At 40.3% G+C, this 26894-nt stretch overlaps 1 protein-coding gene across 1 annotated transcript; it reads right to left on the minus strand.

Moving 5' to 3' along the window:
• Positions 1 to 12030, minus strand: LOC142217860 (dimethylaniline monooxygenase [N-oxide-forming] 2-like). The gene is made up of 9 exons (XM_075286181.1): positions 11956 to 12030; positions 6992 to 7131; positions 6217 to 6405; positions 5479 to 5641; positions 4093 to 4235; positions 3192 to 3388; positions 1442 to 1797; positions 1268 to 1340; positions 1 to 346 (listed from the first exon to the last, which is right to left on the minus strand). The coding sequence occupies exons 2-9, from the start codon at positions 7121 to 7123 to the stop codon at positions 1 to 3; spliced, it is 1599 nt and encodes a 532-aa protein (XP_075142282.1). The 5' UTR covers positions 7124 to 7131; positions 11956 to 12030.
• Positions 12031 to 26894: the final 14864 nt, after the last annotated feature.

The following is a 26894-nucleotide window of genomic DNA, read 5'->3' on the forward strand; positions in this document are numbered from 1 at the left end:
TTAAACTCTTAAGGCAAAAGCTACAAACAAAATCCCGAGACAAAATATCCAAGGTATATAAGATACTAAAGAAGATTTAGAAGTTTGCTTTATCCCCCTTGTTCTCAGCGGCTTTTCAATGCGATCCCATTGAGTCAAAATTGCTTCTCTTGCTCCATCCCATTTACCTGGACCAGTCAGGCGGAATTGATAAGAATTACAAGGTCCAAAAACCACCTTCCATGCCAAAACTGGGTCTGTTAGGAACAACTTCCATATGTCTAGCTTCACTCCTATATCTGAGGCAATATCATCCATGTATGTAATGTAATCTGTACGACGGAAATTATTTTCGGCTGTTGCAAACCTTATTTTATAAAAATAAAATAAAATAAATAATATGAATTAATCATATATACTTTCAGAGCCATTATGTCAAAAGAATTCTAAAAAGTTAATCTAACATCTAAAAAGTTAATACTACTTGTAGTTATACAAGCTTATACCAAAGCTTGTCTGGTTTACAAATATGGGGAATTTGGGGTTAACATAGAGGTCATTCAATCTACTACCTAGAGCAGAGGTTCTTAAACTTATTGCGTCTACCGCCCACTTTGAGAATCAACTATTTTCAAATTTTTTTAACTTTACTACATCTTAAAAATCACAATCATTACTTTAATTATAGCGGACGTATCAGTCTTATCCTGTTTGAGTTCAAATTTACATTTTAAATGAGACTGTTCTAATGAGAGCAACTTTATAAAACTTTACAAATAATATTTAGAAAATGGGTGCTAACAATACTGTGCAAGTGGCCATTTTCCTGTGACCTGTGCGCCTACGCAGTCTGCTCTGCTAGAAGTTACAAGCCTGCGCTGGAAGACATTGAAGATGACGCAGCAGACGAAGGAGGTGGCGCTTGGAGACACTTCTCTGGCAGCGGTGGGGACGCCCTCATCACTGTTTGAGCGCTGGGGCCCGCCCCCATTGCTGCCAGAGAACTCAATTGCATACCGGTAAAAACTGGTATTTCTGAGGAACGGCGCGGCAAAGACCTCGTCTAAAGGTAAGAGACGAATAGCCTTTCTAAAGGCTATTCTGACGTCTTATCCACAAAAAAAAAAAGTTTTAATGGTAGAATCCCTTTAAAAAGAATTTGTTGTAGGAAATGTAGAGCTACAGGCTGCAGTAAGGTAGTGTAACACCATAAAGGTTCACTTACAGTATCTATATTCACAATGAACCATTTTACAAATACATATTAAAATGTTGCCTTTTAACTCACCATCTCTTTCTCAGCTGTTCGTCCTTTAGCATTTCTTTTTTTATCTCTTCAGGGTCTGGAAGTTTGTGTAATCCTAAAAATAAAATCATTGTTAACTTGACATTGGCTCACACCATCTAGAACTTCCTTCCTATTTTATGGTATTACCTTGTATATGGTTTAACAATTTCTTACCCTTAAAAAGTCTAGTGGCCCATCGAGACTGAAGTTCAGCGACCACCATAGTGGGCCCAACTGGAAGGATAAATGCAATGAATGCTATTGTGGGCTTTTCAATTCCCAGGGGGATTATTTTTTTGTAAAAAGACCCTTTGTTGTCATCCTTTTTAACAACTGATTCATCCAGAAAAGGGAAACTGTAGTCATAGCCTGTGGCAAGTACAACAACATCGAGATTGTCTACAATCGAACCATCTTCAAAGTGGACTGATGTCTCAGTGAACTTTGTCACCTTCGGCTTGACTATTATTGATCCTGACATAATACGGCTTGGAAGTTCCTCATTGACCAAGGGCTCCTTCCATACAATTCTATGGTTGAAAAAAAAATATATATTATGCCTAATTTCAAATATAGGATTATGGAGTAACATTCAGTATGGAAATAGCTGCCTAAACACTTACATTTATAGGTTTCTAATAGCAGTGTTAGAAACACTCCGGCCTTTGACAAGTTGCTGACAGACCGGATTGTTTTTGCTCCTATTAACCCCTTCCCGATGGAACAGGAGCACTGCAGATCCCCTATATTCAGTAGACCGGGTACTGTCAGACACAGGGATACCGAATGTGTTTGTGTTTCACAGTAATTTTCTACTTTTATATGTATTGTAGGGAAAGGAGGTGATTTAGAACTTTTATTTACTTTATTTCTTTAGTATATTTTTTTTAAAGCTTCTTTTTTTCCACTATTTTATGGGAGATTCTATACATTACTATTGCGGCTGGTCATAGACCCCCCTCCTCTTACTTGACTCGAGTATAAGCTGAGGGTTTTTTTCAGCACAAAAACTGTGCTGAAAAATTTGGCTTATACTCGAGTATATACGGTATTTTGATAAGAAATACAAGAGACCACTGCTAAGGAATTTGCTGATTATATAATAGTGACTTATGCTCTGGGTTTCCTAGAACAAGTTTAGTGATTTTTTTTTTAGGTTCCCCCAACCTTTAGCAAGGGAGTTCCTACCTGTTCTTCTCAGACCTACAGTCTGAGAGAGTTAGCAATAGACCAAGGACGTAGGTTTTGGAAGAAGAACTTGAGCTCTTGAGTCTAGTTAGTGACACATAGGATTAACTGGCAACCCATGTCACTGGACCCTTGGCCAGCAGAACCTGTAAATTGCTAAAAGAGTGCAGAAACTTCAGTACCCACAGTTGCATTTCCCTAATAGTGGTTGGAAAGGAGGTATAGATCCCAGGGATGGCCCAGATCAATACAGTGGAAAAGCTCAGTAAACTGAGGACAGGGTGAAGAGCAACATCCATGTGTAAAGTGCCATACGTGTGGAACCTGCTGCTGTTAGAGAATGTACCTCCATGTTGCTCTGTAACTAGATGATACTTACCAAGTAAGCTGAGCCTATCCCTTTTTTAATTGCCATCCCGTCTCCTGTGCCTTCATTCACACCTAACACCAAGGGCACCCTAAAATGCCATCATATGGGAGACAAGTAGCAGGGGATGTCCCAGGGGATTATTCGCCTTCGCCTCAGTGTGACCTCCTCATCACTGCGCAGGCCTAGGACCTGTACATGAAATTGGCATTAAAAGTCAACGTGACCAGCAATGCTGCCCTATTGGGTTTACTCTTGACTACACCATCTCCAAACTGCTGTGCCCCGGGTCACTACACCTGTCCTACACATAAACAATCTGTATAGTCAGCCACATTATAGACCATTATATGATGCCTTTTAATTTACCCCTCAGGTTGTATACAGTACAAATCATGGTTAAATTGGTCGTTCATGAATTTCTTTAGCATCCATCGAGACACAGCCGGTGCCATTATATTGTTGATCCAGTTGTAGTAACGACGTATGAATCCTAAATCAAAAGGAAGTCCTCCTTTAGCAATTCGTTGAAATACCCATACTCCTTGTCTAGAGCTGAGGTAAACCTGTGAACAATAATTCATGGACTAAGTCAAATATACATAGTCACATAGTATAGTTGAAAAAAGACTTATGTCCTTCAAGTTCAATCAGGGGATGGGAAACCTCATGAAAGTCTGCTCCACTGAAACTCTACTGCTCCATCCATCACCTGAATACACAACCATTGGAGGTTACTGTAAGGTCTAGCACGTGTCTAATATTGTTATTACTAGGTGTTCAATTTTATAAAGCCACATTTACCTTATGCTGGGAGAAGGAATGGTTCAAAGCAGGATGAAAATATTCCCAAATGGTATATGAAGGGGACTGCAGAGTTGCAAAATACTAATGCAACATCCACTCCCACACCTACAATCTATGGCATGGCATGATCGCCGTTATCTTATGTAATCCTTTATTTGTAGCTATTAGGTGGAGAGCCATGTGTATAGTGAAGTCAAACACCAGCTAATGATAAAATACAAGCGATCATCATGTGGTCACCAGTGAGAAGCATGTATAAATATTTGCATATATGGCAACTATGTATTGTTTTCTGCACCCACCTTTAATAGGGCAATGTCCTGCACCCTATATTCTCTGCTCACCACCAGACTTGGAGAAATTCTTGCTGAAAGCAATTAAAATGTCCTATTTCCAGTGCTAAACTCTACCTCTATAGTAGACCAGGAGGACCTCCACCTTGTTATAATGCAGTGAATTATACCTGTGAGGCTTTTGTGCATAGCTCAGTCGCGATATCAACTCCAGTATTTCCCATTCCAATTATTAATATTCGTTTTTCATCAAATCCAATGGGCCTCTTGTATTCTCGACAATGTAGTATTTTACCTTTAAATGTTTCAATACCTTAAAAGAATCAAAGCAAATAGGTAAACTGGAACGTGCATAGATAGGATACAGGGGCGTAACTACCAGGGTAGCAGCAGTAGTGGCTGCCACAGGACCCAGGACATTAGGGGGCCCAGCAAAGGTCTGAAAAGACCCCAGAGTAAAATTGTTCACGGGTGTCCACAATGGATACTGTGCATACAGGGGACACTATGGGGCATCACACTGTGTGTGCAGGGGCCACTATGGGGCTTAATAGTGTGTACAGAAATGCGGGGGGGGGGGGGGTCAATGAGCGTCTTCGGCATCGAGGAGGGCCCCGAATCAAAAGTTTACCACTGATAGTATATATAACATTTGCAATATGACAGGACTTTGCAGTATGGAGATAGCGTGGGTGGAGGAGGCCCAAGATGGCAGCCTCTCTTCCTAGTGCAATGGTGGCTTTTACTATAAATCCTATTAAAGGCCCTGAGGCAGTACAGAGCTGAGGTATGTTAACACTTGGGTGGTGTTTAAAGCTCTTTGCTGTGGGTCTCCTGTATGTTGGTGTTTCAGGGTTCCCTTGGTAGTGCGTCTGAGTGATATACACAAGCAATGGTGATGGAGCAGATTACTAATATACTTCATCCAGTCACAGAGTAACATAATGGCACAATCACTTACAGCAAGTAATATCCATCCATTTACAAACATAGCTGGACGTGCCATTTGTTCCCTCCTCTAATCCTGTGACTCTTTCCACTGTTGTGAGTGCGGTCAGCCCAAGAGGCTTAGTCATTTCTTTTTAGCCAATATTGGGGAAATATAAGGCATGTTTCGGCCGTCCATTCCAAAGTTTCCTCACTAATGCAGCAATGGAGTTGTTCAGCTATAAGCAGTTACAAGAAGGCTTTTCTGCATTCGGAGGGTCTGGTGACATAAGACTGCCTGTTGTGGTGTATCACTGACCACCCTGAAGAGATGAAGGTGCTGTTCCACAAACTACAGTCCTCAAATGAGACTAACCCAACACTCCCTGAAAACTATCCCAAACCTGGCTAAAGAAAGGGGCTGCCTACTAATGGCTGAAGTTCTCCCATCTTCTAGAAACCTCAGACTGGACATGTAGGACTTATAACTGATCACTGCTGTGGGGTATATTGTTGAGACTTTTTTCAATAAGAGGTGTTTTGCTAGATAAGGCCGAGGAAACTCTGTCCTATTCAACAGAAATGTTCCACATACTATAGTGATGGTAAAGAAACTATTATAGAACTACCTGGAAAGCTGCTCAAGGATGCCGCGGGTTGTGCATGCTGACCAGTGCAAACAATTACTGCATCAAAGATGTCCGTCCTTCTCTCTCCATTGCTCTCGGTAGTAACTAGCCACTGTCCAGTGACTGGGAAGTCAGAATGCTTCTCTACTTGGCAAACGGTTGTCTAAGTCCAAGATGGATAGAAGTGAGCTAATATCAATAGTGAATATTATATACCCTATGTAACACCCTATATTTTGCATTGGGCCTAGAAGTTTCAAGTTACACCCACACACAGTACCCCCATTTCACACAAAAACACAGTGCACCCCCTACCATATAAACATAGACAGCATCCCAACTTCACACTCATACAAAGACAACACTCCATACCCCCCACATCACCCTCATTCAGGACCTCCACCTCATCTATATGCACACATACATAGAGCCTCCACCTTGCACATATATAGACAGTATTCAACCACACATTCACACAGCGTTGTCATCTCATACATTCACAGATAGTACACACCTTCCTACTGTCTATTATATTGCACACGAGGGAATTAACTCATTTAATACATTTTAGGGTTCACAATTACTAATATACTGGGCACTGGGGCTCAATGGATGGTGTTCACAAATATCTCTGATCTCTGCTAATGTCGGGGACAGAAGATCTCCCAATCTCAGATCTGCAGCTTATCTGTACATCCTGGTGCAGCAACTTAGTATTAACATGTAAATATTTCTTACCTTTAGTTTGATGTATTTCACCAGTTTAAAATGTTCCGCATAGAGTCTGATGTATTCAAAGAATTTCTGATTTGGCAAAAAATTGGGAAAATCATCTGGCATTGGAAAATCACTAAGACACATTATTTCTTTGGACACGTTGGTAACCAAAGATCTGTAGATGCTGGCTCTTCCATCTTCTACTTCATCCTGAAATAGTTAATTTGTACCATAGAAATATATATTTATATACTCGCCCATATTCTAGCAGAATCTAGACATTAAACAAATCTGGTTCAGGACACTGATGTTACATATGTACTTTTTATAACGATCCCTGGATTTATTTTCATTCCACTCTGCACTTAGTGCCACCTATAGGTACCTATAGGTGGAACTAGATGGGCAATTTTCTTCCTTCTAGAGAAGGGCTACTTTGCATACACTTCCCCATGGAAAATTGCCTTTAAACACCATTGCTCAGCTGGATCTCCATAATGAAACCAGTAACCCCAGAGCAGCATTTTACCCTTAGAATAACAGGAATCACTTTGTTTGCCTGTGTATAAGAGGATACAGGTAAAGGGACTGAGCTACTAGGCATGTGTGACCACCAGCACTGGACACATTAGGTGGACATTCTTAGAAGGAATCAAAGAAACACCAGGGGGCGCCATAGCAAGTATGTAACTGCACTATCTAGTATTAGGAGCATTATTTTTGATCTAATACATAAAAAGTAATATTTAATTGAGGTTTATGACAGTCAGTATAAGAGGAACTAGTGTATACTCACAGTGAACCGCCAGAGGCCTCCAATATCATTGCTCCTTTCAAAGCAAGTAGGCTCAAGACCTTCTTCTAGACATGCCTTGATGGCTCCCAAACCGCTGATCCCAGCGCCAATGATAGCAACTGTTTTTACCATGTTTCTATCTACAACATGGACAAAAGAGCAACACAAACCTTTATAAAGTGAATATAACCTCTAAGAGCAGCACAGTCTGAGGCTTTATATTATAAAAAAATATCATACAATATTATATAATACTTTCTGTAGGAAGTCCTCGTGGTTTTCGAGATCTCTGTTCTTACTGGTTCAATAGGATTGTTTATTATTCATCTCATGACCTGACATGTGTATGGTTTCCTAGAAGACACAGCTCGGATATCTGAGCCCTGCACTTGACCAGGACAGACTTAGCCAATAACAAAGGTTTCACTTAAATGGAATAAAAGCAGAGTTTTGACACCGTGAGGGATTAATATAGGAAGTATATAGAAAACTGTATACCCTTTCCATATGTGATAAATAGGCTAGGATAGATGAAATTGTGAAAACGTACATGGCAATTGAATTCTCTCATGTAATGCCCTTCAAGTAACATACTATCTAGTAATGGCATCCATTACATTGCACATTCTCCTGAATTGTATATGAATGCACTTCTACGTATTTGGTATCCTTATTACACAGGACAAATCAGCCATGTAAGGCCTCGTTCACATCTGCGTTCGGTATTGCAAGCGGTGTGCAGTAAAAGCACCTGGACCTCATAGACTATAATGGGGTCCATGTGCTTGCTGCGCGCTGCCCGCATGAATCATGCGGACTGGAAAATATATTGTGAACTACTTTCCTGACCGCATGATTCCTGCCAGATCTGGCGGCCAGATAGACTATAATGGGGTCCATGTTCTTTCACTGGCACACCGCTTGCAGTTGCGTTCAGTATTCCGTCCGGGGGAGTCCGCATATGGACTCCCCCGAACGGAATCCAAACGCAGATGTGAACAAGGCCAGATGTAAACAAGGTATCTCATGATGTGTATATATATATGAAACATATCCCAATACTACACTGTCTCCTGGATCGGTCCTGATAATATGAGCCACATGCAGTACCTTACATGTACATATAGAGATTCATGCATAAACAGAATATATCATCTACTCATCCATATCACACCCAGAAACTACTTATGCAATAATTGAGAATAAAGGATGAAAAAATAAAGAATTATTTTTTTTTTATGCAAATAGCTCAATTTCTTTTTTTAACCTTAGTGAGAACCTAGACTAAAGCAAGACAACATGATAGGGGAGTTGTTACCAAGAAGGTTAGCAATGTGGAAAATTGGTGGCCCCCAAAGATTCAAGGAAAGGAAACTGAAAATAAAATGGAAAAGGAAGGAAGGAAGAAATGATTAAGAAACAAATGCTAGGAATATGATCAAGTCTGTTTCAGATAGCAGGGATGATATAGGATGCAACATAAAAGATCCTATTCATTGCCATACTAAGGGTATTATTTATTGTATCAGATGCCCCTGTAAAATAAATACGTGGCGTGTACTAAGAGGAGAATGTGGAAAAGATTAAGAGAACATGCATATAATATACAGTAGCAGAAAAAAATTGATGGACATTCCCTATCAAAACACTATAAAGAAAAATATTACGGGAATATGATGGAAATATAATGGAATATGATGAATGTGGTCTTAAAGCAGATTGGAGGGAAACTAAATCCATAGAATGTCACAGGCAGAATCAGATGGATATTTAAGATTCTATCATTAGAATCCCGTTTTCAGCTAAACCCACGTAGGAATAGCCTTAAGAAAGGCTATTCTTCTCCTACCTTTAGATGTGTTCTGCACGCTGCCATTCCTTAGATATCTCGGTTTTCATCATATGCTAACTAGTTTTCTTGCAGCACTGGGGGCAGTCCCTAGTGCTCAAACAGCACTGGGGGTGTCCCATGTGCTGCGAGAAAATTATCCACCGCTGCCTTCTTCTGTTCGCCACCTCCTCTTTCCTGTCCGGCCACAGGAAAATGGCTGACTGCGCCCACATGCGCATGTCCCTTGGCCATTTTCCTGTGGTCTCTCCTGTTCGGCCACAGAAAAATGGCAACAGTTGTGCGCAGTTGGTGCTTTTTGAAGAAGAAGTGATGGGACAAGTGGCGGAGAACAGAAGAAGGGGGCGCTGGATAGTTTTCTCACAGCACAGGGGACGCCCCGAGTGCTGTTTGAGCGCTGGGCATCGCCCCCATTGCTGCGAGAAAACTAATTAGAATATTGATGAAAACCAGGATATCTAAGGAATGGCAGCGCGGAGAAGACATCTAAAGGTAGGGGAAGAATAGCCTTTCTTAAGACTATTCCGGCGTGGGTTTAGCTTAAAATGGGATTCAAATGATAGAATCCCTTTAATATGTACATCTTAATACCAGTATGCTCAAATAGTAAAACTGAGCTATTTTTATTTTATTTTTTTTATTTTGTTTCCTCATTTATTCTCAATTATTGCATTAGTAATTTGTACATTAGTCAGTCTTGGATAATTGGGTTCAAACAGGGTTAAAATGAGAAGATGAATAAACTGATGCTCCCGTTCTTTATAAAAATGACTATGGAATCAGAAAGATAACTTAGAAATACATCCATAGATTGTTAAATAACATGGTGGATCAGTTGTGGCACTGCTGGATATTTTGTGCGGACTATCGGTTACATTTCCACAATTGTGGATTACATAAGACATTGATGTATCACATAGAAGAATGACTTCAATTGTCTAACTATTAGTAAGTCTGGCCCAGCAGAAGGAGCAGATGGTTCATTCACATCAAGATTTTTACATCCATTTAGCAGATTTGGATGCCAAAAATGGATGCGAGCGGTTTACATAGAAAGAATCCATTGCAGTCCCTTTTTTTTTTTGACGGATACAAAAGCATAGTATACTATGGATGTTCTTTTTTTTTTATCTAAATGGACGACATCTGTTTGCAAACATTTATTACATCTGTTCAACAGATCTACTAAACAGATGTAAAATACAGTGAAGTGGTCTGCAGCTCAGCTGTCACTCAAGCCACGGTTCCTGCTATCAGCTAAACACACAAAAGGTTTCCTCAATTCAAAACAGCAAGCCAATTATAGGCAAAAACCAACTCGACATAAGGCTGCGTACAAAAATTCAAATAGTCAGTATGTATGTAAAAAGTTTTTTAGACATTTTATTATTCAAAATACATAAAAATTATTGTGATCAGCAGAATAGATGGAACAATAGTAAATACACAGATATAGACCAAGGTAGCAAACAACAGACCAAACATGTACATGCTATATAAGTGATGGAAAAAATAGAAGCCTAAGGGCTCTTTCACTGCGGTAGCACGGACCAAGCATTACATCATGTCTACAGGTAATGGGGCTTTCCCAATACTGAGATATTAGTGATCTTTACATCTCTTTGTCACTATATGTATTCATTGCACACCTGGATATTCCTTTCATGATCTCGATTGTCCTTACTTTGTAATCTATAGTGGTAAGGTTATTTATGTAACTGGTACTTGCTGGTATTTATTGTGATCATATTATACTGGTTATTGATATTATCTACAGTACCTGCATGTTGAGATATACTATAGTACCTGCATGTTGAGATATACTATAGTACCTGCATGTTGAGATATACTATAGTACCTGCATGTTGAGATATACTATAGTACCTGCATGTTGAGATATACTATAGTACCTGCATGTTGAGATATACTATAGTACCTGCATGTTCTGATATCCTAGCCATAGTCTTTATTATTTACATATATATACTTAATTGGCACTTTTATGTACAGGGTATCCAGAGAGGTGATATTTAGGATATATTACATCTTTATTTGTTCAGTGCAATATTGGATAGTTTATCTTTTTATTATACTTACCTTTCCTGTGCAATATTGGACTGTCCATCTTTTCCTGTAGTTGAATACATATACATATCTAATATATTGATAAGGGCGTAGCAATTATTGCCTTAATTCCTTTTATATACTCATATATTATATATCGAATTGGGTATATGTTATTTTTTGCCCCCCCCCCCCCTTTTTTTTTGAGTGTATTTTTTACATCATTTAGAGCACGTACATGTTTGGTCTGTTGTTTGCTACCTTGGTCTATATCTGTGTATTTACTATTGTTCCATCTATTCTGCTGATCACAATAATGTTTATGTATTTTGAATAGTAAAATGTATAAAAAAACTCCTGTTATCAGCTAGTCAGTGGAGGTGCCGGGTGTTTACCTCCACCAATGTGATTCACATGGGGCATTTCACGGCACTTGATAGACACCTGTTCTAATCACTGGGGGTCTCAGCGGTCGGACCACAGCGACCATACACTTATCCTTTATCCTGCTGCAATTTACATGATCATTAGGTAACCACTTATAGAAGCATACAGACATCTTCATACATAATATCGCATTTTTGATACGTTCTTAAAAATACTCACATATTTATACTTATTTAACATTCTGATGCTCACATAATGTAATAAAATTACCAATATCTGTAATAATTATACATATTGACAAATACTACTTACTAAACATTATCTGTCTATCAAACTATCTATCTATCTATCTATCTATCTATCTATCTATCTATCTATCTATCTATCTATCTATCATCTCCATATATCTATTTATCTCTCTATATATCGGTCTGTTTATGTATCTATCAAACTATCTATCTATCTATCTATCTATCTATCTATCTATCTATCTATCTATCTATCTATCTGTCTATCTATCTCTCTATTTATTTATGCATCTGTCTATATATCAGTTTATTTATGTATCCATCAAACTATCTATCCATCAAATTATCATCTATCCATCAAACTATCTATCTATTCGTAATAGTATATATACTTACATGTAGTCTTATTACTGTACCTTTAAACGTTCCAGCAATTTTGTCCTTTTTCTAATTCTCTGTAATATTTTACAGTAAACAAAAAAAGTTCCGACAGCTCAACACAGGAAGGTTGATACAGAATAAGTTAAAGTAAGATGAGAATAACATGAATAAATCCTGGGCTTTTCTTGGTATTTGTCAATCACTTACAGCAATGGGGCGTAACTAGAACGTGCTGTGATCCATATCAAACATTATCTCTCCTCTCCTCACAATCTGCTTTATATGAAACGTACGGTGATGTCGCAGTTAAAAATGCATTTAGTCAGAGTATGCAGTCACTGGTTCTTTAAATAGTAGTGCTTTGGATGGGGGATCCAGGACCAAGCGAGTTAAATCACTTTGCCTTGGATATCTAGTGAAGGAATGCTGATGTGCTCACACTAGGAAGGGAATTCTCATATACCTGTATACCTTAGTACCCCCAGTGTCCCCATATAAAATGTATTGACCTCTCTGCCTCCCTTCCCTTTAAATAATGTAATGTGCCCTAGACTAAAGGGGTTACCCACAGCCATGGTGTATAGAAGGAGTCCCTGCACTGAGGGTTACCCCTGAAATGCAAGGACTCCTTGTAAGGGGTTAATTGCATTTATAATTTGACTGCGACTACTCCCTTCGCTTGGTGCACAGGGTCCCTATTAGGCGCCATACTGTGTCACTTGGGGGCATGAAAAAAAGAAACCCAATCTGCTTAAAAAGCGGGTACCAGCATCGACAATAATGGAGTCCACCAGGCTTCTGCCCAAAAAATGCAGAGAGAAAAGCGCAGCATGCAGGACTTTTCGCTCCGCATTTTTCAAGTGCAATGGGGAACAGAATTCCTGAACGTAATTTGGGTGCAGATGTGAACCTAGCCTTACTATGCTGCATTCCCAAAGTCTAAAACTTTTGCACAGTACTGAATCCTCAGTTAACACTACAATATTTCCTGGAACCTAATGATAAGATCTCAACTATTTAATCCACTCGCACATGGAGTTTCCAGTATAATTACCATATATTATCTATTAATCCATAGGTATGTGCAGTTCTCACAATCGACACACACCCATGAATGGTACAGGTAGTATATGCACACCTACACATAAAGACATTCACTTTGGGATGCAAATTCTGTTAATAAGTATGCTTATGAATATATTGACATACATCTTCACCTCTGTACAAATATCAAGTCTACTGTATTATTACTATAATTATATACATACACAATAAGTACCATATACAGTCAGCCTGTTCTTGAAGTTAGTGTTCATCTGGGGATGGCAGGAAAAGAGAGAGAGACTCAAAATTTCATAAGACCTACTAGAGATATACTCGAGTATAAGCTGAATTTTTCAGCCCAGTTTTTGTGCTGAAAAAGCCCCCCTCGGTTTATACTCGAGTCAGCAAAAAAAAAAAAAAAAATTTTTTTAGAAGGGGGGGGGGGGGTCTATGACCAGCCACAATATTAATGTATAGGTATCCCTGTGTCTTACAGTGCCCGGTCTACTGTTCTCCTGTTCCGTCGGGAAGGGGTTAATAGTAACACTGCAGATCCCCTATATTCAGCCAGACTGAATTCCAAGTGGGGGAAGAAAAAACAGTCCTCAAGCTCAGGGAAGGTGCAGACACACAACCAAAACACCCCCTCCCCTTCCCCAGCACCCAGTAACTACTGCACCCAAAAACTCCGACCATTTTAATTTTTGAAATTTTCCAGTAGCTGCTGCATTTCCCCCCTAGGCTTATACTCGAGTCAATACGTTTTCCCAGTTTTTTGTATAAAATTAGGGGCCTCGGCTTATATTCGGGTCGGCTTATACTCAAGTATATACAGTAAATATTTCAATCTCTGAAAGGTGTCTACCCTATGGACTCTACCTTAAGACCACCGAAATACCTGTCAATGTGTAGATGGTGGCTTGGCTTTTTTCACGTCTACTTTCCGAAGGCTCCTTCTTGTACTTGTATTGTATTGTATTGTATTGTGCTGGACTGTTTGCGAAAAAGAAGTCATGCACTAGTAAAATATTAACACAAATAAAGATACACACTCACTATTTATGTTGGTAGTGGGGAGGCACCTTTTTTTTGTAAACTTTATGTAAAAAGAGACTTGCTATAACATGACACTATAAAATACAATAACACCTGGCTTAACAATTGTATAGTGGGCATGTGTTTCATTCCGATGGAATTTCCTTATTGAGCCAAGCTCATTTCGATGCCCAGAGCAGTGTGTGTGTCTTCACAATGTATCTACAATGAATTCTGACTCACAAACAGATGAAATCAAACTGTCCTATCAACGTCATACAGGTACCCGAGAGAAAAATGTCAGGTAAAGGATTTTTGCAACTATTTTTGACCATGTTGCAATGAGATCTCGCAAAAAAAGACAATACATTTATCGGTTAACTATTGGTTAAATTGTGTTACCTTTTTTTTTTTTTTTTGCTTTAGGGTCAGGACTCAGGAGGTGTTTGGTGAACACTTTTGTAATATACTTCATTAACCTACCATATTCGGATCATAAGACGCACCTAAGTTTTAGAGGAGGAATACAGGGAAAAAAAATTATGTTGTATACCGGGAATTTTCAGACACAGGGATACCTAATGTATATGTGTTTCACAGTAATTTTTTACTTTTATATGTATTCTAGGGAAAGGGGGGATTTAAAACTTTTATTTTTTTTATATTTTTTTTTTTTACATTTTATTATTTTACTACTAAAATTGTGCAACCCGTTTTCTTGTTAGAAGTTAGATAGGTCAATTCAGTATTATTCTTATTGATGAGTTTGTGAAAATGTCCTTTAACCCTTAATTTAAATTTAATTAATTAGTCATCAATGGGAGGCTTTTTTTTTTTTCAGCACTGAAATTCCACACTAAAATCCTCACCATTTTCCTCCATGTGAATGGACCCTTAGGGCCTGCGCTCACGATGTAAACTCGTGTCAGAGTCATCGCTTCAAAACAGAATCCCATTGACTTCAATGGGTTCCATTTAATGCGCGTAACACATTGAAAACAGGATTAAAAAGCCTCCCATTGATTTCAATGTGTAGCGTGCGTAAGACGGAACCCATTGAAGTCAATGGGATTCTGTTTTGAAGCGCTGACTCTGACATGAGTTTACGTGTCAGAATCAGCGCCGCGTTACATTGTGTGCACGGGCCCTTAGATGAACTCAGGGACTTGAGTAGAACAAAAATCATTCTTCCACTTTTCTACATGGAGAACTTGTATTGTAGTAATGGAAGAAATTTTATTGATCATAGTTATGAAGCAAATTTTTCACCACTATAAACCCCACTATGATAGGTAAAAAAAAAAAACAGTCAATAATTCAAGGTGATCTGTACAAAGAAAAAAATCTATGCACTTTCAGCTCACCATGAATAGTGGCATAGTCCAATCCCAGGAACATACAATGGGGCGCACGGAAACTCTTTGGACTCAGAAGAGTGCAACAGCAAAATTCCAAAAGTAAAAAACCAGCATTGCTCCGAAGTCGCAATAAAAAGTAACTTTTCATCAACACTAAAATGTTAGGAGTATTTAGGTTCATTACTTTCTATTTTTCTTACCTGGGGAGTTTTTGGCTGCGCAGTGTCTGGGGTGGCATCCTGGCGCTGCGGGGTTGTCCTGTCGTGGGTATTGGTGCACACCTTCTGACTTGCACGCGCGCACTGCTGGTAGGCAGCTTTATTTCCTGGTTGATTAGTCTGTCCTCCCATTTGCACCTGGGAGGAGTGGTCTCTACTCTGTATTTAAACCCATGCCTCCCATGGTTCTGTGCTGAGTGTCGCTTTTCAGAGCTAGGCCTTAGCAGGAGGAGTAGGTGGTTATCTTGGATAGAGGAAGTTCCGTGGTTGGTTTTTGGGAGGTTTGGGTGAACGAGTTGGTTTGTGTGTTTTCCCTTCTGTGTTCACCAATCCTCCCTCTGTGTATAATTGACTGTGTGAGTGAATTGCCTTATCCTTTGATTTCTACTCAGTTTCCCTGTGTTTGTTTCCTAGTGTAAGGTTCCTTCCCATATTGGTTTGGGGGAATCCTTTCCCACATTTTTCCTGTGTGCTGCTTGTGTTGTTAGTCAGCGCACACCCTTGTCAGTCCCTGTCAGTAGCAGCTTCACTTGTTCGTTAGGGGTGACCCCCTTTAGTCTCCAGTCCCTAGAGATCTTATAGGGCATTCCTTCTCCCACTTCCCTCTAGGCCTACGGTATCAGTGAGAGAGGAGCTGTCGGGGTCAGGCTTAGCCTGAGAACAGCCGACCCACACCCGTGAGGCAGGGACCGGGATAGCTAGTGGGAGTAGTGCAGGGCGAGATTCCCTACTGCTATTCCTTAGCCCCGTTGCAGCTACCTGGACTGACATAACAGTACACTCAGCCGTAAAAAAAAAAAAAAAAAAAAACCTTATACCTTAGACGTGGCATGGATTGAGTCGTGATCTGAAGAGGGGATTGTTGGCCCAATAGTTGACGACATTTTTGAATGGTTGATCTAATCCACCTGGCCAATGTGGCTCTGCTGGCATTTTTGCCATTGTTGGGACCCAAAAACCGAAGCAAACAGATTCTCTGCCAACCGGAACAATGATGTTCTCTGGATATAAAGAAGAACAGATCTTTTGACATCTAGAGTATGCCACTCTATTTTTCTTTTCCCTTGTGGATGGGGAAAGAAAATTCCTGATTAATATTCTTGAGTGACTGAATTTTAGGCAGAAAACCAGGCATGGTTCATAACAGCAGGCAATCCCCCAAGTCCCTAAGGTGAGGATCTTTACAGGACAGGGCTCGCAGCCACTTACACCTTACAGACGTTATCACCACTAAGACGACTTATAGAGAGAGATTGGTATATCTTGTAGAGGCTCAAATGGTAGCAGCATCAAAGCAGAGAAGACCACGGAGAGCTCCAATGAGGGAGATGGCTTATGTGGATCTGGGTTCAGGTTCCTCGGAGCATTGAAGAAGGAATTTATTAAATGCTGGTCAGAGAATTTGTTCTGTAATTGTGCATTCACCATTGTGAACTGCACTGTCAGGGTATTTATCTTGAGACCATTATTGAAACCCTCTTTAAGTAACTGATGAATATAGTTTACTGAAACCACCTGCACTTCATGTTTGGAGCACCACGAGTTAAAAATTGACCATATCCTGTTATAAACTTTCACGGTGGATGGCTTTCTGGCACGCAGAGTGTTGACAACCACCGTTTAGAGATCCAGACTGATCAGGTCTCCCAGTCAATCTTCATGGCACACTCCATTTTGGGAAAGAAGATTCTACATCATTGGAAGTTTTCAGAGCCTGCCTCTAAAAGACTTAATGTGAGAGCGAATCAAGCCCTCCAGGACCTGAATGTAAGAATTTCCACCTAGTAAATACGGATCTTCTCCAGAACTCTGGGGATCAGGGGTTCAGAGTAAAGACATAGATCAGTTTCCCTGACTAAGGAATTGATAAGCCATCCAGGGCTTGGTCACAACAATTCAGAGAGTAGAATAGAGGCATATTGGCATTCTGGTGAGTATATCTGTTGATGGAACCCCCAATGTTGTTATCCTATAGAATATTTAGGAGTTGAGTTCCCATTCATCTGGATGAAGACTGTTGAGGCTCAACAAATCTGCTGTTTGTACAGAAAGAAGACTGTCGCAAAGGTGTCTGACTGGACCAAGACTTTGCAACCGAGTAGGTGGGAGTGAAAATAAATCAAGTCCAACATGATCACTTTCAACTCCTTTAGATTGGAGGATCGGCTCTGGTTTGCTAGACCCCAGCTTTCTCTGAACCTAATTGTTATCTAATGTGCACCCCAACACCTGGAGGATGCATCCAAAATGAGAACTTTCTGGGGCTGGGGAACCAGGAGTCACCCCTAATGGAGTCTGATGTATAATCCACAAGTTTAGGTCCAAGATTGTGGCAGCTGAGATCTTGATGGTCGCATCTAGGGATTTTGGACATCTGTCCCAGGATCTGAGTAGGTCAAACTGCAGGGACCTTACGTGCGCTTTTGCCCATGGTACAGCCTCTACGGACACAATCATGAGGCCCAATACTCACATAGTTCTTCTGAAGGAGACTATAGGATGAGAATCTAGGTGGGAGATCTCTGTGTGAGTTACTCTTATCCTCCTTGGAGATAGCTTTAAAGTCATGCTTCGAGAGTTTATCATGAAGCTTTTATTCAATTGATTAAAAAACCCATGATCTTGTAGAAGGTTAAGGGTGATGCGCAGATGATGATGGAGTTGATCCTTTGAGGTGGTTCTCACCCACCAGTTGTCCAGATATGGGACCATACTGACCCCTCTGCATCCAGAGTGTCACCACCATAAGGATACTGCTATACAGTGCTCCTGGACACATACATTTGCCACTAATTGGGGGCTGCATATGTGCTTTCATTGCTTTTAATGGGAAAGTACAGGTAATAACAAAAAACGCATCCATCCAGAAGCATCTCGTGACAGCAAGCCCCTAAGGTTGCTGTCAAAACCACCACTAATTTTTTATTTTTTTGTTTTAAACTAGAGGGACTGATGAGATGCCAAAAAGGGAGGCAAGTGAATTGGAAATTATGAATTCTCTGTGGCCCCTGCATAGCTATTCAAAGGAACTTCCTGTGACTGTAAAGGATTGGCACATGCAGGTAGACCTCGGAGATTATCGCTGTATAGTCATTCCTATAGCCGTTCCTCTCTAATAAGATTATTACTGAACATATGGTCTCCATTTTGAATTTTTATTTTTCCTCCAAAAACTGGCTTAGGAAGGTGAAATCTATCACCAGCCTCCAATTGCCCCTTGGTTTGTGTAGCAGGAACACCCTGGAACAGACACTTTGCCCTCTTTATGTACATGGGACCCCTTCTATGGCTGCTCTGCTCTAGTACACTTAACTGAAGAATCACTGAATCTTCAAGATATGCCAATCTCTCTTTATAAGTCATCTAAGTGGTGATAACTTCTGCAAGGTGTAAGTGGCTGTGAACCCTGTCCTGTAAAGATCCTCACCTTAGGGACTTGGGGGATTGCCTGCTGTTATGAACCATGCCCAATTTTCTACATAAAATTCAGTCACTCAAGAATATTAATCAGGAATTTTCTTTCCCCATCCACAAGGGAAAAAAAAAAATAGAGTGGCATACTCTAGATGTCAAAAGAACTGTTCTTCTTTATATCCAGAGAACATCATTGTTCGAGTTGGCAGAGAATTTGTTTGCTTCGGTCCCAACAAAGGCAAAAATGCCAGCAGAGCCACATTGGTCGGGTGGATTAGATCAACCATTCAAAAATATTGTCAATTATCGGGCTGACAATCCCCTCTTCAGATCACGAACAACTCAACCCATGCCACGTCTACTTATTGGGCTGAAGCAGGCCACATTCCTCTTGAGCAAACTTGTAGAGCAGCCATGTGGTCTTCCATCTCAACTTTCATCTAGCATTATAGGATTGATGCGTTGGCAGCCGAGGAGGCATCATTTGGCAAAAGAGTGCTGGAGTTGGCACCTTCTAACCCTCCCATTTAAAAAGTACTGCTACACAGGTCCCATGTGTATTGTACTGCCGAGGACGACCAGGAAAATGAAAATTTAACTCACCGAAATTTTTATTTCCTGTAGTCTGAGGCAGCACAAGTATCCCTCCCTCTAATAATTTCCGTACTATTGCTTGCATCAGAATACACTGTGTCCTACTCTCTGTGTCCTATTTATGCCTGGGGTCTGATTGTTTAATTGTTTGACTACTGCTTAACCTGTCTCTATGTGGTTGTACCTGACGGTGTTACAGATATGGATGCAAAAACATTGTGTCTGTTACCACTAAGATTGCAATTTTTTTTATTTATATTTTTTAAAAATATATATTTTATCTACAAATTTAAATATACTTATATTTGTGGTAAAACTCCTTTAAATATCAAATCTGTACAGTGGACAATTGCATCATCTTAAAGCAAAGTGGGATTGGCATGTTTCTAAATTTTATCTCTTAAAATGAAGTCTAAATAAAGAAAAGACAATAATGTTTGTATCTCGTCAATGCTTGCATCAGATTAAATAATTCACATATGTTTTCTATAAATTCTTGAAGAATTTTCAACATGTAGGGCTGTTGCTGTTTGTATCATGGTAACATTAAGATCTTTCCAATATATCATTCAGATCAATGTCAGTGCTGATGCCTTGCACCACTGGAGACTAAGGTTTGAATCTTGCCAAGGAGAACATCTGTAAAGAGTTTGCATGTTTTCCTTGTATTTGCATAGGTTTCCTCCCATAATCCAACAGTTAAGAGCCGCGGGTATGATGGTGTTATATGAGTAAGCCAAATAAATAAAGACTCTAGAATTGATCCTGCAGAATGTCCTCCTAGGAGTTAGTGGGAAAATAATGTGGGATTTGGTGTACCCATTGTGCTCTGCACAGCTTGAAATCCTCAAATGAATGGGTTTTAAAACTGACCGCTGGCAAGCCGTCCCCTATCCAGTTTCTCCAGAGTTTGAACGGAAACACGGCAGACAGACAGGGGCGCAAGTGTGAACGCCTCCTTACATACTCACTTTCCGCCATCTTCTACACACTTATTTCAGGAAAATCATTTGATGGAATACTGTATAGTCAAAATGCTCCAGACATTGCTTGAAAAACTGTTTGAGGCTAAATCCCCACGTAGCGGGCCTCAGCAAAAGTATTTGAGGTTTTTCCCACAGTGCTTTTCACATAAAAACTTTCTGCTTCCATTATATTTAGAGGGAAACCGCCGCCGTTTCTATAGGTAGAATTGACATGTTCCGATTTCCAAACTTGCAACAGTTTTGGATATCGCAGTGTCCACTGTGGGTATTTTTTCACAGTGTGTGGATGGGATTCGTTTTTTTTTTTTGTGGCATTTACACCCTGGCCTGAGGAGTTTAGTTTCCAAAATGGGGTGACTTCCTGGAGGATCCCATTTACTGGCACTTTAGGGGACCTGAAAATGTGACATGACATTCAAAGCCAAACCCACTAAATCCGCTACCCAAATAATGTTCAATTCTTTCTGCTCCCTGCTGTGTACCCAAACAGCCGTTTCTGACCACATATATGATTTTATTATTTTTGCACTTGGGACACCTCATTTAAAAATGTGTCTCAGGTCTCTTTCAGTCTCCTGGGTGACATCAGTAGCCCTAGGCCACCACTGAGGACTGTCATTGAGTCTCATTTTTCCATTGGATTACATAAGTGTCATGACACTTTGATGCACGTGTCATGATGTTGACTCACCTACACGTGACCTGTGAGGCCTCAAATGAACATGGTGCTTTTTCACTTCTGAGCCCTAGAACTACAGGAGTTTACTGCATATGCTCGCGTAAGCGGGCACAAAAAATGGCCGCCCGCATGTGAAGTCGGCTCTGCCTGAGGCCCGCTGGTAGAGCCGACTTGTGCATGTGTTGAATTTTGACCCCCCACGCGCCGTAAGAAGACGCGCGAAGAGGCCGTTACTGAAGAAGATGGAGGCAGCGCTGGAGAGAGTTCTCTCGCAGCAATGGGAACGCCCCCAGTGCTGTTAGAGAACTCATTTGCATACCGACAAAATCCAGGATTTCAAGCGAATGGCGGCGCAAAGAAGACAATGAAAGGTAGGAGAAGAATAGCCTTTCTTAAGGCTATTCTGACGTGTTACTGAGAAAAAAATGGCGTTTCTTGTAAACACCATTCAACACTATTCATTATAGAATAAAATATAAAGTTATCACCCTCATCCACAAGGTTCTCCATAATGCTGCACCTCCATATATTTCCTCCCTCATCTCTGTCTACCGCCCAACCCGTGCTCTCCGCTCACTCAATGACCTAACACTTACATCCTCTATTATCAGAACCTCCCACGCTCGTATACAAGACTTCTCCCGAGCTGCACCACTTCTCTGGAATGCTCTACCCCGGACAATCAGATTAACTCCCAATTTCTACAGTTTCAAACGCAAACTAAAGACACAACTTTTCAGACAGGCCTATTACAATTCCTAATGTAAACCCTTCCGTACTATAATTAGAATCCCCAAAATGTAACCTTCCTCTGTCCCCGCTCCCACATTACCCCACATGATATGATGTCTGTTCAGGCTAACTTTATCTGTCCAAGCTCCATCCACATGTTACAGGACACCATTAGTGATGGCTCATAAAGTTTTGTTTGTGTAATGACAGAAACCTCTATTACAAAATTGTCTGAATACTGTATAAGCAATGCCGCCCCTGCTACCTCTTGTGTCACCCCCTCTATCTTATAGACTGTAAGCTCTTGCGAGCAGGGCCCTTAGTCCCATTGTGTGAAATGACGTTCTTTGTTATGTATCTGTCTGTATTTGAACCCTACAAATTGTACAGCGCTGCGGAATATGTTGGCGCTATATAAATAAAATTTATTATTATTATTATTATTATTATAAATTTGTAAAATTGCTGTTAGACGTTATGGTCTTTTAGCGTCCAAAGGACTATGAAAATATAATACCAACATAACGCAGAAATATGGTAGATAATTATTAACTCATGTTGGAATGTATATCTGTCTTAAAATTAGAGCATTTCACGTTTAAAAAATTGTGTTTGCTCAAATTTCCACCAAATTAACAATTGTATCATGAAAAGGAAGTATAATATGTCATGAAAAACCTGTCTCAAAAATCTCTGGAGTAAGTCAGGATGTTGATGCATGGTATTGGCATTCTGTTGTGGCTTTCCGCTGCTGATTGAAAACAATGGGACACAGGTTCCGAGCAGAATCTGTCCGTAAATCCATGGGGCATGTACTTTTTCCCGGACATCACTGACAGGAGCAGCTACAGGTACACTTGGCTGTGCTGCCACCATTTTCAGGAACGCTGCCATTTGCTCCATCAGCAAGCGATTCACCTCTTGCTGTTGCACATTTGTGCACACCAACTGCTAGACCAACTCACCCATACACAGCTGAATACTGCTATCTTTGATGGCTTGTTGCGCCAAGCAATGACACTTGCCTTCCCACATCCTCCACCATATATAACTTCAGGACCTTGGGGGGAAAGTTTACCAGGCAAGTAAGATATACATGGAGGACTGTCTGCAAATTCAATATATTGTGCAATATTGTGCAATATAAAATAAGTGATATAATAGCAGCAAATAACTATAGTATACATTGTATAATATACTCAGTGTATAGTGTAGTACCTTGTATATAGAACTATATGGATATAAGGAATAGAATCTGTATATATAGCATATAGTACCTACATGGTATGCCAAATAATTCAGAACTGGCTCATAGATACAATCAATCAAATCAAACAAGCTTTATTGGCATGTCTGAATAGATATTTGGCATTGCCAAAGCTAGTAAAGTGTGTGTGGGGGGGGGGAGTTGGGGTTGGGAGAGAGCGTGATGTGTATGGGGGTGGGGTGGCTGATTTGGGCTATGACAGTCTGTGGGGTCTCATCTTCCTCTTAGATACTGTGTTTTTGGCCCATAGATAAAATAATGACCGCTATGGAGTAGATAGAATAATTAGTTAAACTTCCCAATAACAATGCAGGGCCACAAGGGGTCCACCTTACTGTACAGGAATATGGAGGGGTCCTTGGCGCAGAATGAAAGGTGGATTATCTGCAAGTGTGACGCGCTGTGAGGCACAGAGGATGTCATGTATAAATAGAGGTTTGGCTAAGGATGTCACTTACCTATAAGTTACCCAGAATTCTCACAGTAAATATAGTACGGATTAAACATCCTAACCAACACTATTAGCTAACATTGCCCTGAATTGTGATTGATGTTGATGAGTGCGAGCACTAATGGCATTGTTGTCAGAACTAGTAGGATAAACACAATTCGCACATGACGTTGTGATATCTTGGGACAGTAGTAAGCAATTATTTTCCACCTTTGTACTTTTCTGGGGATTACATTGCCCTTTATAACATTTCTTCCTCATGCACACAACTTATTATACTACATTTCTTTGGAAAAAGAAAGTTTATTTAAAAAAATACCAAGGCTGCCCTCTATCTTCAAGAAGATATCAATACAAGGTAGAAACTTCCAGATACTACGAGAATAGTTTAATTTAAATACAGAGTAAAATGTACTAAATAGTGAAATGTTCCCAACTGTTCCAACTACAATAAACTACAAGGACACCTTTAGGGGTTGAGGCTTGGTTTTATGTCTTGTGTGCTTTGGGTCATAAGTGAATTATTTGATTAAACATTAACAGTTTTTAAGTTAAAATTCTATCAGCTTCACATTTACTGTACAATGTTGCAAAATTTTTAGTAAGTCACGAGTACAATGTGTTCCTTTGCTTTCAACATCATTGATCTATCTGACAGTAAACAGATCATTAAAGCGGAGTGCGACTATAATATGGAAATAAAATGATTCTCTTAAATACAATAATAATAATAATATTATATTATAATAATTGATAGAATAACTCATTGAAACTTGTAGCACATAAAAAAGGGATTCCCAGCCATTAGTAGCCATTATTAGTAGCCATTATTAGCCATTACTAGCCATTTCTGACATATGCTGTACATGTACGTACATTTCGCCCCTGATTCCTCAGGGGGCTGTGAGGTGGAGGTTGATGCCTATATATATATATATATATATATATATATATATAGTTGCCAACAGATGTATCAGCTCCCTCAATCAACTATATCCGGTTAGAGTCCAAGTGACAGTGCTCATCCGCCATACTCGGTGTCGCGAGAGTTGCATGTCATCATGTAATTCTCACCATTGCATGCGCAATACATTCACCGCTTTTAGTGCTGTAGGGGATTGTAGGGTTATAGGTTGGACTTGATGGACTGATGTCTTCATTCAACCTCATCTACTATGTACTATGTAAGTGTGCATATATGTAGATATCATGCTCTGATTGGAGCCAAGTATGCGCCGTATGGTCCAGGGGTAGGTAGGAAAGTAAGTTGTGAACAGAACACTGGAATAAATACGATGTCACATAAATAGCCTGTGTCAGATATCACAGGAATATCTGTTATGTTATGTTATGTTACATGTTATCTTACTTATGATAAGTTACTTAACCATAATGTATTGGTGAAACATTCAAAACGCATGTATACTCTTATGCATCATGTAATTTGTGGGACTAGTAGTCATGTATGTTATGTTGGAATATACATGTAATGTTAATTAGAGATGAGCGAACAGTAAAATGTTCGATATTCGATATTCGTTTCGAGTAGCCGCTCAATATTCGACTACTCGAATCAACTATCGAATCCTATTATAGTCTATGGGGGGAAAATGCTCGTTTCAGGGGTAGGCAACATTCGATCAAATTACACTTACCAAGTCCACGAGTGAGGTTCGGGCTGGATCCTCTGAGAAGTCTTCTCCGTGCAGCGTCCCCGCGGCATCTTCACAGTTTACAGTCAAAGTGGCCATTTTCTTGTAGCGCGGGTATGCGCAGTCGGCTCTTCCCAGGCCCGATGCCTGGCAGAGTGAATTCAGAGCCGGAAGACGCCGCGGGGAAGCTGCACGGAGAAGACTTCTAAAGGTGGCAGAAGAACCAGCGTTGATTGGCCGACTGTATAGCATTCGGCCAATCAATGCTGGTTCTGCATCAAACTTTTCCATTCAAATAGTGAGTGGTACTTGATCGAGTATGAGTATTTCGAATACCTACTCGATCGAATACTACTCGCTCATCTCTAATGTTAATGTACACTGTGGCCTAAAGCATAAAGCACCTGGCTGAGTCTGGGTCACATGAAAGTATGTTTCCAGTGGCTCCATGCTATATTTGCTTGAGTGCCAATGCATGCCTTGTAGTAGTAACTAGAAATGATTACAGGGGACCAATGGCGGTCAACTGCTGCACTACCCTAGAGAACAGTGGCATAGGATTATGGGCAATTCCCCAGAGCAGTGATCACTGCTGTAGGCGTGCTGCACCCGGAAGGGTTAGCCCTGCACCTGAGATACATCAATATTTCAAAACACAATAATTAAAAAAAAAAGTGTGGCCCTGAGACTGCAAATATGGGTGGATACCATATCCACCTACTGTATATGTGACTGCTGCCGCAGAGTGCTTGAGACAGGGTGAGAATATTGTGAGACCTATATCTCTGGGAATAGTTAGGCCACACACATTAGAGTAAACGCGGCACGCTTTTGATGGTGCATGTTTGCGGTTGTGTTAATGCCGCGTTAACACGGCGCTAACGCGACCACAAACATGCACCGTCAAAATCGCGGCACAAACGTCCCGTCAACGCGGCGCATTGCGCGCCCGTTTGCTCCGTGTGAATAGGCCCTTAGTGACTAACCAGTCTTCCACTTTGAGACATTAGACAGAAGGGCCAACCACTAAGCCTGTTGCCTCTTGCTTGACTGTAACCACCAAGCTTACTGCCTCAAACTTAATCAAATATCTTTTCCTGTTACTTTGCAGGGGCTTCCTAGGTTTCTGCACCTCCTCCAGAGGGGCCTTAAAGCATAATACTGATAAAGCCAATAATCATAGTCCAATGATCCAGTAACTCATACATACCCCTAAAATGATGTTAAAAGACTATAAGAGGAAAAAAAACTGAGAAAAGCACAACATCATTCAAGTAGATCATCAAATGTCATTCACTGTTGAATAGACAACTTAGAAAATTAATGATTAAAGAGATGCATTTTGAGGCTTGAATTTAAATTGTCCACATAGAAGATCTCTCTGATCGGTCTGGGTCATACGTTCTAACCTTCCAGCAGCATTTTCTGGAGAGATCTTGTGGAAGTATGAAGATTCATGGAGGATACCAGGCTTCCGAAAGACAGTTCCCCTTCAATTCCAAGTTTCCCACATAGCTGTGAAAAGCAACTTGACAACCTAAAAT

Source organism: Leptodactylus fuscus, chromosome 9 (genome assembly GCF_031893055.1).
Source record: "Leptodactylus fuscus isolate aLepFus1 chromosome 9, aLepFus1.hap2, whole genome shotgun sequence".
In the NCBI taxonomy this organism is placed as follows: Eukaryota; Metazoa; Chordata; class Amphibia; order Anura; family Leptodactylidae; genus Leptodactylus; species Leptodactylus fuscus.